At 39.5% G+C, this 16,895-nt stretch overlaps 2 protein-coding genes across 2 annotated transcripts; one reads left to right on the top strand and one right to left on the bottom strand.

The window, feature by feature from the left end:
- Positions 1-1,140: 1,140 nt before the first annotated feature.
- On the top strand, positions 1,141-13,388 carry jak3 (Janus kinase 3 (a protein tyrosine kinase, leukocyte)). The gene is made up of 24 exons (XM_084548610.1): positions 1,141-1,328; positions 3,212-3,418; positions 3,584-3,701; positions 3,897-4,014; positions 4,263-4,408; positions 4,533-4,836; positions 5,966-6,088; positions 6,201-6,358; positions 6,445-6,556; positions 7,532-7,712; positions 8,097-8,221; positions 8,387-8,518; positions 8,612-8,699; positions 8,994-9,118; positions 9,353-9,491; positions 9,617-9,768; positions 10,236-10,386; positions 10,532-10,659; positions 10,744-10,933; positions 11,168-11,292; positions 11,754-11,926; positions 12,229-12,346; positions 12,429-12,542; positions 12,699-13,388. The coding sequence occupies exons 2-24, from the start codon at positions 3,220-3,222 to the stop codon at positions 12,816-12,818; spliced, it is 3,339 nt and encodes a 1,112-aa protein (XP_084404736.1). The 5' UTR covers positions 1,141-1,328; positions 3,212-3,219; the 3' UTR covers positions 12,819-13,388.
- Positions 13,389-13,479: 91 nt separating this feature from the next.
- On the bottom strand, positions 13,480-16,225 carry LOC311490873 (N-acetyllactosaminide beta-1,3-N-acetylglucosaminyltransferase 3-like). Its single transcript, XM_084548618.1, has one exon. The coding sequence runs from the start codon at positions 15,968-15,970 to the stop codon at positions 14,834-14,836; it is 1,137 nt and encodes a 378-aa protein (XP_084404744.1). The 5' UTR covers positions 15,971-16,225; the 3' UTR covers positions 13,480-14,833.
- Between the last annotated feature and the right edge of the window lie 670 nt (positions 16,226-16,895).

Consider the following 16,895-nt stretch of genomic DNA (forward strand, 5'->3'; position numbering starts at 1 on the left):
TGTTTAAAATATTATCACTGTTGCTATCTCTGCAAGAAAGGTTGTCTGCAAGAAAAAGTGTTTTAAGTGACGAGAGCCTACCCTGAAGTGTAGGCTACTGTTAGAGAGGAGTAGGTTAAATTGCAGATGAGGTTTGAAAAGCTTCAGGAAAAAGGAGAAAATACAGAAAGGTGTGACTGGATTTGAATGTAAAATGCTTGCAGATCACTCCAGGTGGTTTTCTAGTGACAGGAAACTGCTCTAGTGTTGAACAGAGAAGCCGCATCTGTCAGCTGGTTCTCTTTTCCTGTAATGTCAGATGAGTTGATTTCTCCACGGAACTGCATTTGCTTTCACTGCAGAACGACTTCCGTTTAACGTGTCTCACGTTATGAAAACTCATTTTAGAGCATGCTTATAAAAGTCTTCCTGTACGAAAGCACTCTTTGACCACAGCAGCGTTCAGCATATGTGGCAGTGTTACCGATGTTTATTGACTGAGGTCTGATAAGAGCAAAATGTTATGGGTTTTTAAAGCATTTAATTTCATCATATTGTTTTGTGTCTAATTTGTCTAGCTGTTGTCATGCTGGATGTCTAACTCTGTGGATCATCCCACAGATACTTCAGTATCAGTATGTAATCTAGTGAATTTGAGTTGTTCCTTAACCATTTTTGTGTGTGTGTCTGTGTCAGGCTGCATCCTGCTGGGGATGGCTGCTGCCATCAAGGAGTGTCATTGCTGTGGGGTGGGGGTGTCTGGTCTGGTCTAGAATGCCAGGTCTAGACCACATGAATGCCAAGTCCAAAAGTTTCCCAGCAGAACATTGTATTGTCACAAGATGGTCAGTGTTATTCACTTCTCCGGTCAGTGGTCTTAATGTTGTGGCTGAATGGTGTATGCATGTTTGATCAACTCGTTCATCCTCTGAAGACCACGTCCTTTTAGATTTTTAAACTGCGTTGTGGACTAAAGGAGAAAGAGAAACATTTCAGAAGAGGAAGTTAAATGGTAACAGGTGTCGTCTTATTTTCAAAGAGATGTCAGTCATTTTATCAAAAAAAACAAAAAAAAAAAACTGTCAAGTGCAACATAAACCCTTACAGACAGATTGTATTGAAATGTGTACTGTGTTACATCCAAAAGTTCCACTTTTAATGCTGTGGGTTGAAAACAGTTTGACAGACACGAAGAAGAAGCTGTAGGTGCTTGTCTAAATCAGGAAATCCTATTCAACTTCCTGTCAACACACATACGCAAAGAGCACAAGCGCATAAGTCAAAGAAGAAGGTCTTGGTTTACAGGAACAAATTAATGAAATGAGGACATTGGCGACACACGCGTAAAGGTAACACATGGAACACATGATGCTTATGTTCAGTGTTAAAATTGGAAATGAGAAGTGGTTTATGTGCAATAACTGCTTAGAAATGTCAAGAGTTAGATTTTATGTTGACATGACGTTACTTAATGGACAGACTGCTTGCTTTCTGTTTTAGCTACTTATCAGCTTCACTCCTGGCTGTGACAATGGATGGATGTTGTTCATTAAAGTACATCGTCATAAACTATAGTGACATAATGATTATTACTTACTTTTGTTTATTTTAATGTTTTTTTTTTTTTTTTATGAGCCAGCCACCACATCTATGTTATTATTGATGTAACCTGAGAAAAGGAAAGAATGAAAATGTGAACCATCGTTACATAGTGTTGTGAATTTTATGCTGTTCCTGATTCAGTCTATGCCAGGTCACGTCTAGTAGTCTCTTTTAGTGTAGCGGGAATCCCCACAAGTCTAGAAATGTCATTTCTAAACAGTGTTTTTTACACGGCTGGGAGTGTATAAGGCTTGTTCTGGTGTTTAGATGATATCAAGGATGTGATGTTTACAGAGAACACAGAGAATGGTTATGCATATCTCTCTATAATGCGTTGACTGAATGCTGTTTGAACGGGAGCTTGTGGCGTTTACGATCTTAAATTAGGAAGCTGCCGTCCTATCAGCAACGTGTCATTGGCCTACCTTTCGTTGCTTTCTCACTATCTAAAAAAAAGCATATGTAGCAGTTTAATTTAAGAAAAACAAAATGCTTCTGTTTTTTAATTTCTCCAAAAGTGAGATGCTTTTGCTGCCACAGTTTCTTATTTAGATTTTTTTTTATAGCCCTTACGTCACTTGGCTGAAACCAATGGCAACGCAGGTAATGAGCAGCAATCAGTAACCTGCAGGAGATGCTCACATTCAACAGAGCACTCCAGTCTGTTCGGATTCCTCAAAATGTGGATAACTCATCCTACATTTATGAAACAAGAATGTGATACACGAAAACTTCCCAAACTGTACATTGTTATTGATATTCACAGCTACCTGTACAATGAATGACTGAATTAATTTATGAATACTGGAATTTTGTCAGATACAGCTGTTCAGGCTAATTGTATGTACAAATAAAAATGACACATCATTAGTGAACATCATTATTGTCATATATACAGAATGAGCATTATTTTGACAAGGATGGGTAATGATGACAGTGGTAAAGAGTTCAAATTACCACAGAGATCATAAATTATTTATAAAGACTGTACAAAAAAAAAAATAGTTGTGCTGTATTTGTCGTGCAAGTGTTCATCTCGGCTGGAAGTGGCTTGTGCAAGGGGTTTTTGGTTGTACGGGAGAGCGCTGTGCGTGTTGATGTCGGTAGTGAGTCTCTCAATGGGGCTTCTGTAGAGGGCTGTCAGGATGGATGAGGCGTCCTCAGGAAGTAGAGACGTTGCCGAGCCCTCTTGATGAGTCTGACCTTTGGTTGATGACTTTGACTGAGTAAACAGGGCTTTCTGTAATTTCTCATGACGTCTCATTGCACTTTATGAATCACCATCTACAGTGGTGCCCAGTGTGTCTGTGAGCATGGCGCAACAAAAACTCCCAAGTATTTTTGTCGGGTTCAGGTTCAGTAAACCCTCAAAACAATGGCAGATGATTTAATAATGAAAAACCATCAACTGAGCTTTACAGAAATGCATATTTATCTAATATGACACCAACACCTTTATGAAACACAAAATAAGATGAGTCAGAATGGAATATTTGACTAAATTTCCCAAAAAGAAAGAAAGAAAAAAAATCATTAAGCCTAGTAGATTAAACCTTCCAGTATTTTGTCAAAGTAGGTCACTCACTTCCAGTGTAGTCTTTTGATGTTTAGTTGTCGATTTTGTTCTCAGACGAACCCATGGATCACAGTGAGGAAGAGTCAACCCCTCTGGTGATCAGAGACCGTGGGGGCAGCCAGAGGTCCAGTTCAAGCACTGCTCTCAATTTACAAGTACACCTCTACTTCTTCCCTGGCGCAAAGGAAGAGACAACAATACAAATTTCATCTGGACATATATCCGCTGAAAATGTCTGCATCCAAGCAGGGGAAAAATGTGGTAAGATTTTAATGACAAAGTCAGAAAATAACTGAACTCTTCTCATGGCTGATGCCAAAGTTTGTTCATAAAACTGCACAGTATCGTGTATTTTATGCCTCTTGTAGTTACCTATAAATGACCAGCCATATCCAGATGATGTTTATTTGTTTTCCCCTTCTCCAGGAATCTTACCAGTATACCTAAGTCTTTTTGGTTTGGCATCATCCGATCTCTCGTTTTGGTATCCTCCGTCACACATGTTTGACACAGATGAAAACTTACATGTTCACTTCAGAGTCAGGTACGTAAAAATTCCTACATCATGAGTTCATTCATTTACTTCAGAAAGATATGCATGTCAAATTATCTTACGTGAGCGAACGTAACTCAGATTCATATCAGGAAAAACAGCCATACAGAAAGAAAATCAACAAAACTCAGGTTAATCTTTGTGTCTCTGCTACAGTCTGTAATTGATTTCTTATTTCGTGCCAAGGTTTTTCTTTGGAAACTGGTTTGGACAAGGAACGAGAACAACGTTCCGCTACAGTTTGACCAGAGACAGAATCTGTCCGGTGCTCGACTACAGCGTCATTGATTATCTTTTTGCTCAGGTAAAGCACAAAATTATCCATTTATTTAACATCAACAGAATTGGTAATTATATATTCTAAATTTTGAAAACATCATCAGTGAAACAAATCAGGTTTATACTTGATAGTACCCTCTCATGGTCGGAGAAGGTCTGGAAGTAGAAGTGAAACACTGATTATTGCACAGTTCTCACACAATTCATGGCCAGTATTATTCATTATTCATAAGTTAAAGACCAAATCTCTGATCTGTTTCCTTTTACACTAAGTTGCGAAGTGACTTCATTGCTAGTGAAGCAGGAGTTTCTCCTCCACTGAGTGCCCAGGAGGAATGCCTTGGCCTTGCTGTGCTGGACTTGTGGAGAATGGCTAAGGAGCGCAATCAGAGTGTAAGAGAGGTCTGCAAGAATGTCAGGTATTTACATGGATGGCGTTTCATTATTATTTTTTTTTACTTAAGTCTGTGTCTGAAGCGCTACACAGGATTTGAATGTTTCCTCCTTTCTTGTACAGTGAAAACAAATGCTCTTCCTCTTTAGCTACAAATCCTGCCTTCCCAAGTCACATCGCCACGAGATCCAGAAACGAAGCCGCCTGGACCGCTTTCGAATCCGGAACACCCTCAAGCGTTTCTTGAAGAAGCTTGGCAACTGCTCCGTAGACGAGTGCAGCTTGAAACTCAAGTACTTGATCGAACTGGCTGACATTGAGCCTTCGCTGGGAAGTGAAACCTTCCGGGGGAATCACTCTGCCTCACACTCAACGTCAGCTTTCTCTCTTGTGCGAGTTACTGGGGAAACAGGAATTCAGATCAGTGGGAATAGTCATTCTGATGATGTCCTGGTAAGAGCATTGGGACATATGATTTTATGTCATGTAATTGAGGCTCTCTCTTCAAAAGGGTGACTTGATAGAAACGTGGCAAATTGGGTCACATGGTGAATGATAAGACTGAATCAGGAAGTGTCATCCCTTACTGAAAGTCTCCATTTCTGCCTTTCAGTACTAAAACTGCAGTTCCGGAGTTATCAAACTGAAACCAAGTTTGCAAAATTTGGGTGTGTAGGTGGTCCCAAGTAGAAACATGCAAAGATAAATGTGTTTTAACACAAATCAGTGTTGACATGCAAAAGAAAACTAACCAAGCCTCATGATGCCACCATGTAGTTACCTATGTGTGGTGAGGGGCTACTGATGGTGGAGCTAAGGGTTTCTGCCCCAGTTGAAATAGAACAAACCGACACCCTGGGAATTTCACCTAGGGATTACCAGTTGTACACAAATCCTTATAAGGCACTCAGGTTCGTTATGCAAACAGGCAGGAGACAAGTTTCCATTCGTAAAAACAGTTTTTGATACAAAAAAAACATTAAGAGCCTACTGTCACACACATCTGTTAAAAGTTGGTTCAGAGTTGAGGCTTCCCGGTGGAGAGGAGGGCTAGCAAGAGGTGGTATCTCAGGTTAGGGTCACCCCAAAGTCACACGAAGCTAAACACGCTCTTGAACAAGCAAACCAGGGTGCACAGCGAAGTACATGCCACCACCACAGAGGCCCAGCTACCAAAAATACAAAAATTACAAAACACATTACATAAAATAAACAAACATAGGGACTATTTAGACTCATGAGCAGGGAATCCCGAGGAAAGTAACGTGCTAATGCCAGAGAATCACCATTAGTGGTCTGTAAACAATAAAATTCCACAGGACTGGACTCATAGAAAACCTCCAACACTCACAGAGGTCACGTAACCTGGAACCAGGGCGCATGAACTCAGAGTCAGGGAAAAGCCCAGCAAACAACTTCCTGTTTTTATAGTGACTCCGCAGCTAATTGACTGACGACAGACCAATAAACACACAGCAACAGACTGGAATAGGCAGAGAGTGAGGCATCCCTTATGCTACATATGGATAAAGATATTATAGAATAATCCACCTTAAATCTGTTAACATTTTTCTTTTTTTAGGAGTGGCAGACCTTCTGTGATTTCCAAGAAATCACTGACATTAGTATCAAGAGGGTGTGCCATGAACAGGTTCCCCAGGATAGGAGGATGGTGACAATAACACGCAAGGATGACAGATTACTGGTAAAGGACTCTTTCACATTTAAAACATTACAAGTTTTTTCTATAAACTGTAAACATTTGTTTCTATCTTAACTTTTCCATTTCATTAATTTATGGTAAATTTGCATTGCAGGAAGCCAAGTTCCAAAGTCTCAAAGAAGCACTCTCGTTTGTGTCACTTGTTGATGGCTACTTTAGACTCACCACAGACTCTAGCCACTTCTTCTGCCAAGACATCGCCCCACCAAGTATTCTGGAGGGAATCAAAAACCACTGTCATGGCCCAATCACGTGAGTAACTTTGATAAACGCTGAATCCTATACCACCATGAACATGCACCTTTTTTAGATACGTCTTTTATGTCTTGTCTGATCAGATCTGAGTTTGCAGTCAACAAGTTGAAAAAGTCAGGATGTAAAGGCGGTACCTTCGTTCTCCGGCAGAGTCCCAAGGACTATGATAACTTCTTCCTCACTGTTTGTGTTCGGGTAAAGTCCATATTTGTATGTACTTCATTGACTGGATGGAATTTCCCAATCACCTTTTCTATTCCGTGTGCAGACAGATTAGCAGGGAGGATTAAAGAGATTGCAAGCACAATCAAAAGTCTGATCTGGAAATTTCAGGCCTCTGTGTCTAAGTTTATCTCTATGCAGATGATTTCTTGTTCTTCTTAACACTGGTAGAGGCATAAAAACAGTAACAGAGAAACATTTGCTCACTCACATGTTTGCAAAATTAATTTATGTCCCTAACATCTCGATTAAAGTGTGTATATTCTGCATTACATTATACTTACACCTATCAGCCACAACATTAAAACCACTGACAGGAGAAGTGAATAACATTGACCATCTTGTGCAATGTTCTGTTGGGAAACCTTTGGACCTGGCATTCGTGTGGTTGCTACTTAGACATGTACTACCCACCTAGACCAAACCAGGCACCCCCACCCCATAGCAATGACACTCCTTGATGGCAGCAACCATCCCCAGCAGGATGCAGCCTGACACAGGCACACACACAAAAACGGTTTAAGAACAACTAAAAAAACATGAAGAACAGCACAAGGTGTTGACCTCGAAATTCACTAGATACTAAAGTGATCAAGTATCTGTGGGTTGATCCACAGAGGCCCCTCCCCTCAACCCATAGGACCCAAAGGCCCCCACTAACAACATTCTGTTACCAGAGACCACAGATCACCCGCAGAAGGCCGATGTCCATTCTCTGATGAGTCACAATGGTTTTGGAGGCACAAGGGAGACCTACACAATATTAGGAAGGTGGTCATAATGTTATGCCTGATCAGTGTATTATAAAGTGTGACAAAGAGAAAAATCTCTGTGGATGAGAGGTGAAAGGTCTTCCAGCTGCCTTCTACTCAAGCTCTTGGCTGTTCTTTATAAAAATGTCACCACTTACAGTAAATGTCACTGAAAGTTAACCTCTTATTTATGCAGACGCAGCTTGGACTTGATTATAAAGACTGTCTCATTATTAAGAATGAGCACTACAGTCTTCCTGGTGTCCAGAAATCATTTTCCAGCTTGAGAGAGCTCACCAGCTACTATCAACACAATAAGCTGCTGCTGGCTGAAGTCCCAGTCAAATTAGCTCGCTGCTGTCCTCCTCGCCCAAAAGGTATTTTTCTTAATGAATGAATTCAGTGATATCACTACATACTTAATCTATAAGAGATAAGCTAACATAAGCTAATCCTTTAATTAATACTATTCTGGTTACATATTTGTATCGGCTGCATCCGTTCCATAATGATTGTTGCATAATTAAAGTCTTCGGTGCAGAACTAAAACTTGTAACCCACTTAAGAGTTAAGTAAATTTTGGTTGTAGCATTTTATACTTGTTAAATATAAGCTGTTATGTTTTGGATATAAATGCCATTTCCAAACAACAAAGTTTCAGAGGTGTCCGTGCATTTCCTTTGTCATGTTATGTAGCTTAAACTACATGACATGACATTGTAACTGGATGAAAACTAACATGTTTTCTGTTGTTCCTGAAGAGCTCACAAATCTGATCATCATCCGCAACAGCAGCTCTGTAGAAGCTCAGGGTTCCCCAACACTGGAAAGGAACAAATTCAGTCACATCCAGTTCCACATGATCAAATATGAACATCTGAAATGGGTAAGTGTGTTGACATGACACCAGCCATAACAGGTGTGTCAGTGGTACTATTAATGTTTTACCACCTCCTTTTCTAATTCTTTCTCTACTGGTATTTCAACCACTTTTGCTATGATTTAAACTGTCAATAATGTTGTCAAATATTGTTACTACTCTCCCTGTAAGGAGGAAAGCCTTGGACAGGGCTCTTTCACTCGAATTTTTAAAGGCCACAAAACTGACATTCGTGATGGGGAGAAACACACAACAGAGGTTCTACTGAAAGAGCTTGATTCAGTTCACAAGAACTGCTGGGAGGTGGGTTTTTACAAAAGAAAGCATTTCTTTAATATCTGGAGGTCGTCATAGATTTATCAAATAAAAGCTGCTTCTTTGCTTGTTTCCTCTCAGTCCCTGTTTGAAGCTGCCAGCTTGATGAGCCAGATTTCACACAAGCATCTCCTCCATGTATACGGCGTCAGCATTCATGGAGTGAAAAGTAAGCTAAAACCAAGTTTTCTATAAGAAAATGCCCATGTGTGTTTCATTCCTGTAGAATTTGGTACATTTGCAAAGATTGTTAAGATGAACTAGTAAATTTAACAGATGAATGAATGCATCAGTGATTCAACTTATGAAAAAAGTTAAAGTCTCTCCTTCGTATTGAGCAAAACGAGTGGCATGAAATCCTCATGTGACCCCCAGCTCATGTCCTCGTTCTGCGGGTGAGCATTTCAGACAGTTTGTTTTGAAGCCGTAAAGCTGTAAAAACAATCCTCGCTGTGCCTTACAGACATCATGGTGCAGGAGTTCGTCAAGTATGGGGCTCTCGACATTTACTTGAAAAGAGGGAAATCTATGTCAGTGAGCTGGAAACTTGACGTATCCAAACAGCTCGCATCTGCCCTCAACTTTCTGGTGAGGATGACTTTCTTAGAAAGGAGAAAAACACACTCTGCTGCAGGATCGGCCTGATTTACAAAAAAAAAATACAAATTTTAATTTGAAAATGCATCATTGTGTAAATATAAAGTGACAGAGTGATAAAGTTCAACTGTATAAACTCTTTACAGGATACTAAAAGGGCACTAGTTTGGCTCTGAACAATCGGTCACTGCATTGCATCTTTGTTAATGTGTAACTGTCGTGCAGGAAGAGAAAAACATTGTTCATGGAAATATCTGTGCCAAAAATCTGCTGCTGGCACGAGAAGGTGACCCATCCCAGGGTAGCTCTCCTTTCATCAAGCTGAGTGATCCAGGCATCAGTGTGGCCATGTTAGGAAAAGACGGTAAATCTAAAATGGTTTCTAATCTTCCTAATCTAGCTTGATGATCTGGTGACCATAGATAGATTAAAAGTTAAACCAACGAAACAGATTATCTAGTGTGGTAAATGCAATTGCTCTTTCTTCAGTTATCCTGGACAGGATCCCCTGGGTGGCCCCGGAGGTGCTGCAGGCCCCAGACAACCTGAGCCTTGAGTGTGATAAGTGGAGCTTTGGTGCCACTGTGTGGGAAATCTTCAACAATGGCAATTCCCCATTGCGAGGCTGGGACTTGGATCAGGTCAGCCCACTTCTGTCTTGACAAGTCAAACAACTGCAGTTAAATGATTAACTGAGACTCAAAATCACATGATCCTCATTTCATTACTGTGGCACAAAAGCGTCTAGTTAAACTGCACCTGTGGAAAAGACTAGAGGTCACTGTTTCTACGTTTCAAGATGTGATTCGATAGATGTATAAATGAATGACGTTCAGTGTAAGAACATATTTAAACAGCTCAGAAAATAAGAAAAATACTGCATTAATTCTTAAACGATTCATTTATGTATGTTTACATACATCATACATGTATGAATACAGCGCTTAAACTACAGACCGTCAAAATAACAGCTTGAAAATCACCCTGATGATGCACTAACTTGTAAGACGGAGAAGGTTTTTCACACGGTAATGCTAGATTTTAAGATGGTTAAGAATAAAACCCCTACAGTCAGTAACGGTGTTATTCATTATGTGTTTGTTTGCAGAAGCGTCAGTTTTATGAGCGTTTCCAGCAGCTCCCTCCTTCCCAGTGGACAGAGTTGGCGGATCTGATCAGTCAGTGTATGGACTACCAGCCCGACTTCCGACCTTCTTGTCGCAGTATTATCCGTCAGCTCAACAGCCTCATCACTTCAGGTAATGATGTGTATTATATCGGGCTGGTAGTCATTATAGCCAGTAGTTTTTTTACATCTCTTTTTACAATGCAAGTTTCTGGATCCAGGTAATTCAGCTACATCTGAAAACCAAAAAGCTGTCACTCATGATCGTGTCATTGCAGACTATGTGATACTTCACGCTACTGAGCCTGTCACACAGAGCTCTGTGTGCAGAGCCCTCTGCCCCACCCACAACGAGCAGACATTGTTTGAGGAGAGACACTTGCGCTACATCTCCCCACTGGGAAAAGTATGTATGGGTCAACAAACAGTAAAAATAAAATGGAATTTTTATAGTAGACTGTCAGCTGTGTGACTCAAATCTATTTCTCAGGGAAACTTTGGCAGTGTTGAACTTTGCCGCTACGACCCGCTGGGCGATAACACGGGCGAGCTGGTGGCTGTGAAGAAGCTGCAGCCCAACAAGCAGTCCACCATGGAGGACTTCCAGAAGGAGGTCAACACCCTCAGCGTTTTATACTGTGACTACATTGTCAAATACAGAGGAGTCTGCTACAGCATGGGTAAAATAACAAAATATTAATAATAATGTGCCTTAATAATTTAGTCAGCTTTCATCGCATGAGGGTTAAAATTTATTAGAAGGCCTTTTCTTTTTTATTTTAAAGAGCATGTTGTGTTATTTGTGTTTATGCTTTTTGTAATCTAATGTTACTGGTGAAAACAACTGAAACCTTGCCTGAACTTATTTGTCTCTGTTGTCTCAGTCTCCTGAATGATGGTTTGTTTCCTCTCAGGTCGCCTCAGTATGAGCTTGGTTATGGAGTACCTGCCCTTTGGCAGCCTTATTGGCTACATGGAGAGTAACCGGCACAAAATCAACACCAGGCGGATGCTACTATTTGCTTCTCAAATCTGTAAAGTAAGAGTCTGGTAACTGAGCTCAAAGAGAATGTTTGTCGTCACACTCCTAAAAAATATTATTTGAATAGGATTACTGACTAAATCTTCTACAGTGATTATCAACTTTATATACTGTACATTTGACTGTCATCCCTCAGTATGAATTTGAATAAATACTAATAATATCAAATAGAAATGTAGCTTCAAATTCACATATGCATAAGGGATTCTTAACGTAAAATCTAAAAGTCATTTCAGGGAAATCCTGTGGAAATGTGATCCAAAACATTTACAATTGTTCACTGTATGAGGAATCCAGCAAGATCATTGTGATCGAATTGTGCAGGAACAGAAAGTTGCTTTAGCAGTGCCATTCTTGTTTAATGTCCTACACTTATACTTGTATTTTCACTACTTCAGTGGTAGTGACGCCAATTGCACAGCAAAAGAAAACATCTTTTTTTTTTTTACTTTTCCCAGGGAATGGAGTACCTGCAGACCCTGCGTTTTGTGCACAGAGACCTTGCAGCCAGAAATATCCTAGTGGCCAGTGAGACGCTGGTGAAAATTGCAGATTTTGGGCTGACCAAGGTTATTCCCTTTGACAAGGAGTACTACCGTGTCAAGCAGCCTGGAGAGAGCCCCATCTTCTGGTAGATTTCCTCCAGTTTCAAAACTGAAATCCAGATCAAAGATATTGATAGCAGAGTATTTAGCTAGCTGTTTGCTCCTGTCTCTGGGATTTGTGAAAATAGATTGCAAAAAGCATATTTCCCAAAATGCAAACTGGTCCTTTTAACTTAATCTGAAAATAACAATTTGGAAGAACTTTTTGATACTGTAGTAAAAAAATAACAAAACCTGACATGATACTGAAATTGAAAGCCATGGACTGTGTTGATTTTGTGCTCAGCTCTTGGAGATCTGACGGCCATGCTTTCCTAACTTAATTCAGGTACGCTCCAGAGTCCATCAATGAGTCGAAATTCTCCCACAAATCCGATGTGTGGAGTTTTGGGGTCGTTCTCCATGAACTCTTCTCCTACTGTGATATGAACCGCAATCCAAAAAGGGTAAGGACGTTTAGTATTGTTGACGAATGGACAATATTTCAGTTTAATGTTGAATTAATATGAATGATTGTTTTTGTTTTAGTTATGCATGCAAGAGATTGGACAAAACATGCAAGGTACATCCATATCAATGCATCTAGTAAATATTCTGAAGAATAACTGGAGGTTGCCGGTTCCTCCGAACTGCCCACCCAAGGTATGTTTACTATTATTATTTGGCACTGTTCTACTTCAACAAAGCTGGTCAATCTCAAAGCCACAAAAACCATGTCTTTTTTTTCAGTGATTTTCTATGTATGTTGTTTTTCCACCACCTGCTCTCAAACTCATAGTCTTCTCACTGTAACACCAGGTGTACAGTCTGATGAAACAGTGCTGGGCATACAACTTTGACGAGCGGCCGTGTTTCTCCAACGTGGGAGACCAAATTGAAAGCATCACCCAGGAAGAAAGAGAAAACCTCAAAGGCTGACAAGGTGTCAGTTGCATGTTAAATGTCTGACAGCAACTGTCTGCAATGATCTGCTTCAACCCTAGTAGATATTGTGTAAGCCCATATATGACTACAACAAAAGGCGAATTGGAAATAGAAGTTACCAGGATGTAACTTCTGTTCTATGAGTACATTTAGAAACCATTAGAGAGTATGGTGGACCCACAACAATAAAAAATGGTAGAAATACAGTCGAATATATGCAAATCATTGTCATGACAAACAGACAAATTTAGCACGAGGTTAACATATTTACGTCATTCAACAACAACTTTTCATACGCTAGAAAAATGACAGAAGAATGTAAGGGGCATTGCATTGTAAATATATTAAACAGCAGGTATCACCTCTCTACAGCTGTCTGAATAATTGCAAAAATACAGAAACTGAAAATGGATTTTAAGCTTTGTGTTAAAGTGTGTGGGAAACATTTTTATTTTCATTTATTATTTTCTTCTTCTATTGATGTATACTGTAGCCATGTATTGTGGTAAAGATTGTAGTAAAGATTTTGTAGCAGGTTTTAAATAAAGCAATGTTTTGACTGCTTGTAACTATTGTTATTACTGACATACAGTTATAGATCCAGTTCAATGCCTGCAGTACTGACGTGTCTAAGACAGACAGCTGGAAAAAATAACACATGTTCAAACTAACTTTATTTTCAATAAATCTAAGTGTATTCAAAATAAGAAACAGAAACCCTTCATTTAAATGAAACTCCCACTCCCATGGTAGATGTTTGGGTCTTAAACTTAGACCGAAATTGTTCTTTATGCACAAACACATTTCACATCTAGACTTAGCTTCTTCTTTAGGACAACATATAATATATATAGGACAGTCCCCACCCATGCTGCTGGTGAGCAGGTCAGACACACAGTTCCTGCTTCTCACAAACTGTGGTGGCTTTGTGAGATAGACAGCTGGTGGTCCACATCCATCCTCTCCAGTTTGCTCTGGGGGACAAACTGGAGAGGATGGATGTTTACCACCAGCAAACTGCAATTTCCCCATTATTCTTAGATTAGCAGATGCTACCATGCCAAAACACTACACTTTTTTGTCAGTTGAGGAAGTTAGCCAGCCAAGTTTAGCATTAACTTAAATTACATTTACATTTACATTTCTTCATTTGACAAATTGGCTATTTACAAAGCAATAAAGCACCTGCCTAAGCATAGCAATGATTTTGGCAATTATATTTTTTAACAGAATATAATAATTATGAGTGACTTGAATCTTACTTGATTATTCCTATTTTACCCCAATCTTTTCACATTATGGTTTCAATATCATTTAGTTAAAAAAACAAAAACAAAAAAAACATACAGTATGAGAGATTTTTAGAAAAAACACAAAGATCAAATCAATGTGACTGAGAAGGTTTTCAGTCATCCAGGCCATATAAAACAAGCTGAAACAAATGAATGGTACTGTAATGATCCATTATTGGCCAGAGACTCTAGAAAACTTTATGGGGACGCGAGGTGAAATGTCCTCAAGAAACCTTAAAAGTCCAGTTGCCCTTGTTTCAGCTAGTTCTTTTGATTAGATCAAATGAACGCTTTACAACCAGTTTGAAAAGACAATTCACAAAATAACTGACCGGGACCATTGTCACACTAATGTTGCTGGCTGTTTTTCAAAAGTGTATCACCACAAATGTCCCACATGGTTTCATTTAAATAATAAATACATCGCCACAAAGATTTGATAAAAGTATCAAAAATAGAATAATAAATACATTTGTGCGCAAGATGTTTGCCATGATCCTTCAGATTGATCTTTCAACCCTTTGGAGAAGCAAAGCCCTCAGATGGCAAACAATTAAATTCATGTACGCAGACAATACTCTTGCTTTTTTTTTCCTCAAGTAGGATTCCTGTATCTATCTATCTAACGATCCAGGAATTTTACTTGTATGTCTTCACTGATCACACAAATCAGACGGATACAGTTTTCCACAGAAGTCAATAAATGTTAAAAAGCCATTAAAGTCCGTTATTCCCGCATTTCAGGTTAGGATCATGTATTTTATGCCACATAATATACATATTAGCTGAAAAGAATCTGTGTACTACTAAAAAATCTCTGTAGTAACAGGGATCATATTGATCCACTGTCTTTGATGGGATGCTCAGTCCAAGGGTCCTGAAGCCTGTATGGGAAAAAGGACTGAGTCCTGCTTTGGCCAGACACATGCCCATGTAAACATCATCAATGGGATGAATAATAATGGACTTTGACATATTGTATATCACAGAAGCCGTATAGCCAGACAGGAGGTAGCCCCCACCACCACAGTAAGGAGGGTATAACTCCAACTCTTGCACCTGAAGTGGAACATAGTACTTGCTCGGTGCCCATCGAACAGGCTTTTCATTTGGGAACAGATAGCCAGTAAAGAGGTGCTTGCTTCCATCATTGTCCTTGAGGTTTTTGAGGTACTCAACCATGCTGTCTGTGTTGGCAAAGACGTCATCATCACCATTAAGGAGGAAGCGCGCGTTTGGACAGTTCATGTCCATCCACTGCAGGAAAAGTACCTGCTTCAAGGTGAGGTTGAAAAATGACTCATCAAAGTCCCACTGGAGGATGTCGTTGTACTCACGTTGCTCCAATTTTAGCAGTGTGTTCAGTCTTTCCTTCTCAAAACCAACACCTGCTGTTCCTGAAATGAAGATCCTTCGAATCCACACGCCTTTATATAGCCTCTCTTTTCCCCAAGTTTTGCGCAGCACCTCTCGGCGGTCGTAGTTGTCAGGGTTGCTTTTAATGACCAGCAGAAGGAAGACCTCTCTGGATTTATCAGCTCCTCTGCATTTGTCAGGAACGTCCAGCCGCATGGGGAAATGGCGACAGTGGCGATAGTAGAGAAAGTTTTGGATATGCGGGGCAAGAGAACTGAATCCTGCGATGTCTGTAGCTGACATGTTTTTTTGACAACTTGGCCAGGAGTATATGTAGGATGTGTTATTGTTGGGTGTCTTCCGTAGACTGGAATTAATTTTCATTTTCACCTGAATATAATTAGTTACATGCTGAGAGAAGTCTTCGTTCCAGTGATAAAAAACAAATAAACAAAATGTTCCAATTATCAGAAGAAATATTGATTGGTTTGTATTCATTCTCCAAAAGTCTGAAAAAAATTATGACAAATAGGATCATCAATAAAGTGATTTAATTACAGATGACATTTAACAACAAAGTAATAAAATTCTGAATAATAACATATTTCCTCAACAAATACTATGAAATGCACCAACACTTTAAAAGGACAAGTTACCTGAAAATAGGCAGAAAGAATCAATACTTACTGATTAACTTGAAACGTGAAGTGGTCAATACTTGTAAAAAAGAAAAACTCTACTATTGACACTGTCTCTCTCTATCTTCAAGTTTTTGTTCCCCCCCTTTTTTTTTGATGAGCAATCAGGCTCAATTCAAGCCCAAGCTTTTCACTTTAAAGGAGGGATCAGTGCAGCAGAACCGGTTACGATGACGTTTCAAATGTTGACAAGGTGTAATTTTAAAAGTTGTGCATACAATTGCCCGTACAATGCTAACTACAACCTTTGGAGTTACAGTTAGAAGGCAGCACACATTCTTTGTGTCAGTAATGCCTTCAGTCTGACAAAAGTTTTGCATTGCATTGAGCAACAAACATAAAGTCGACTGGGCCTAGTCCCAAACTGGCAAATTAGGGACAATGTGCAACAAGGACATGGGTAGTATGAATGGGTCCATAAATAACAATCAGTAAAAAATAATCAGAGAATGCATAATCCTAGACAATATGAGACTGCCTAGAAAAGAATGCAATGATAAATCATTAACTGAGAAACAATCATTCACAACTTTTAACAGAGTAAAAACACCGTCTCCCCTTTTCTTAATTGACCGTGTATTGGTAGTTTTACAAATGTGAACGTGAAGAAGAATGTAAAGATTGCGTGACACAAATTGTGGTGTTCCAAAATCCCACGTAGGCACCTGCATGCAAGCTCATAACAAAGTAATGAACTTCCTTATTATCACCTCTGTAAAAAAAAA

This window comes from Chelon labrosus, assembly GCF_963514085.1.
Source record: "Chelon labrosus genome assembly, chromosome: 7".
Classification (NCBI taxonomy): Eukaryota; Metazoa; Chordata; class Actinopteri; order Mugiliformes; family Mugilidae; genus Chelon; species Chelon labrosus.

What these genes read in the sequence shown, in the direction of transcription:
- LOC311490873 (XM_084548618.1), bottom strand. Translation starts at nt 15,970, where the DNA reads ATGAATACAAACCAATCAATATTTCTTCTGATAATTGGAACATTTTGT.
- jak3 (XM_084548610.1), top strand. Translation starts at nt 3,220, where the DNA reads ATGGATCACAGTGAGGAAGAGTCAACCCCTCTGGTGATCAGAGACCGT. An exon ending in AATATGAACATCTGAAATGG is followed by an intron (nt 8,222 to 8,386) that starts GTAAGTGTGTTG and finishes TCTCCCTGTAAG; the next exon opens with GAGGAAAGCCTTGGACAGGG. An exon ending in GGAGAGAGCCCCATCTTCTG is followed by an intron (nt 11,927 to 12,228) that starts GTAGATTTCCTC and finishes AACTTAATTCAG; the next exon opens with GTACGCTCCAGAGTCCATCA.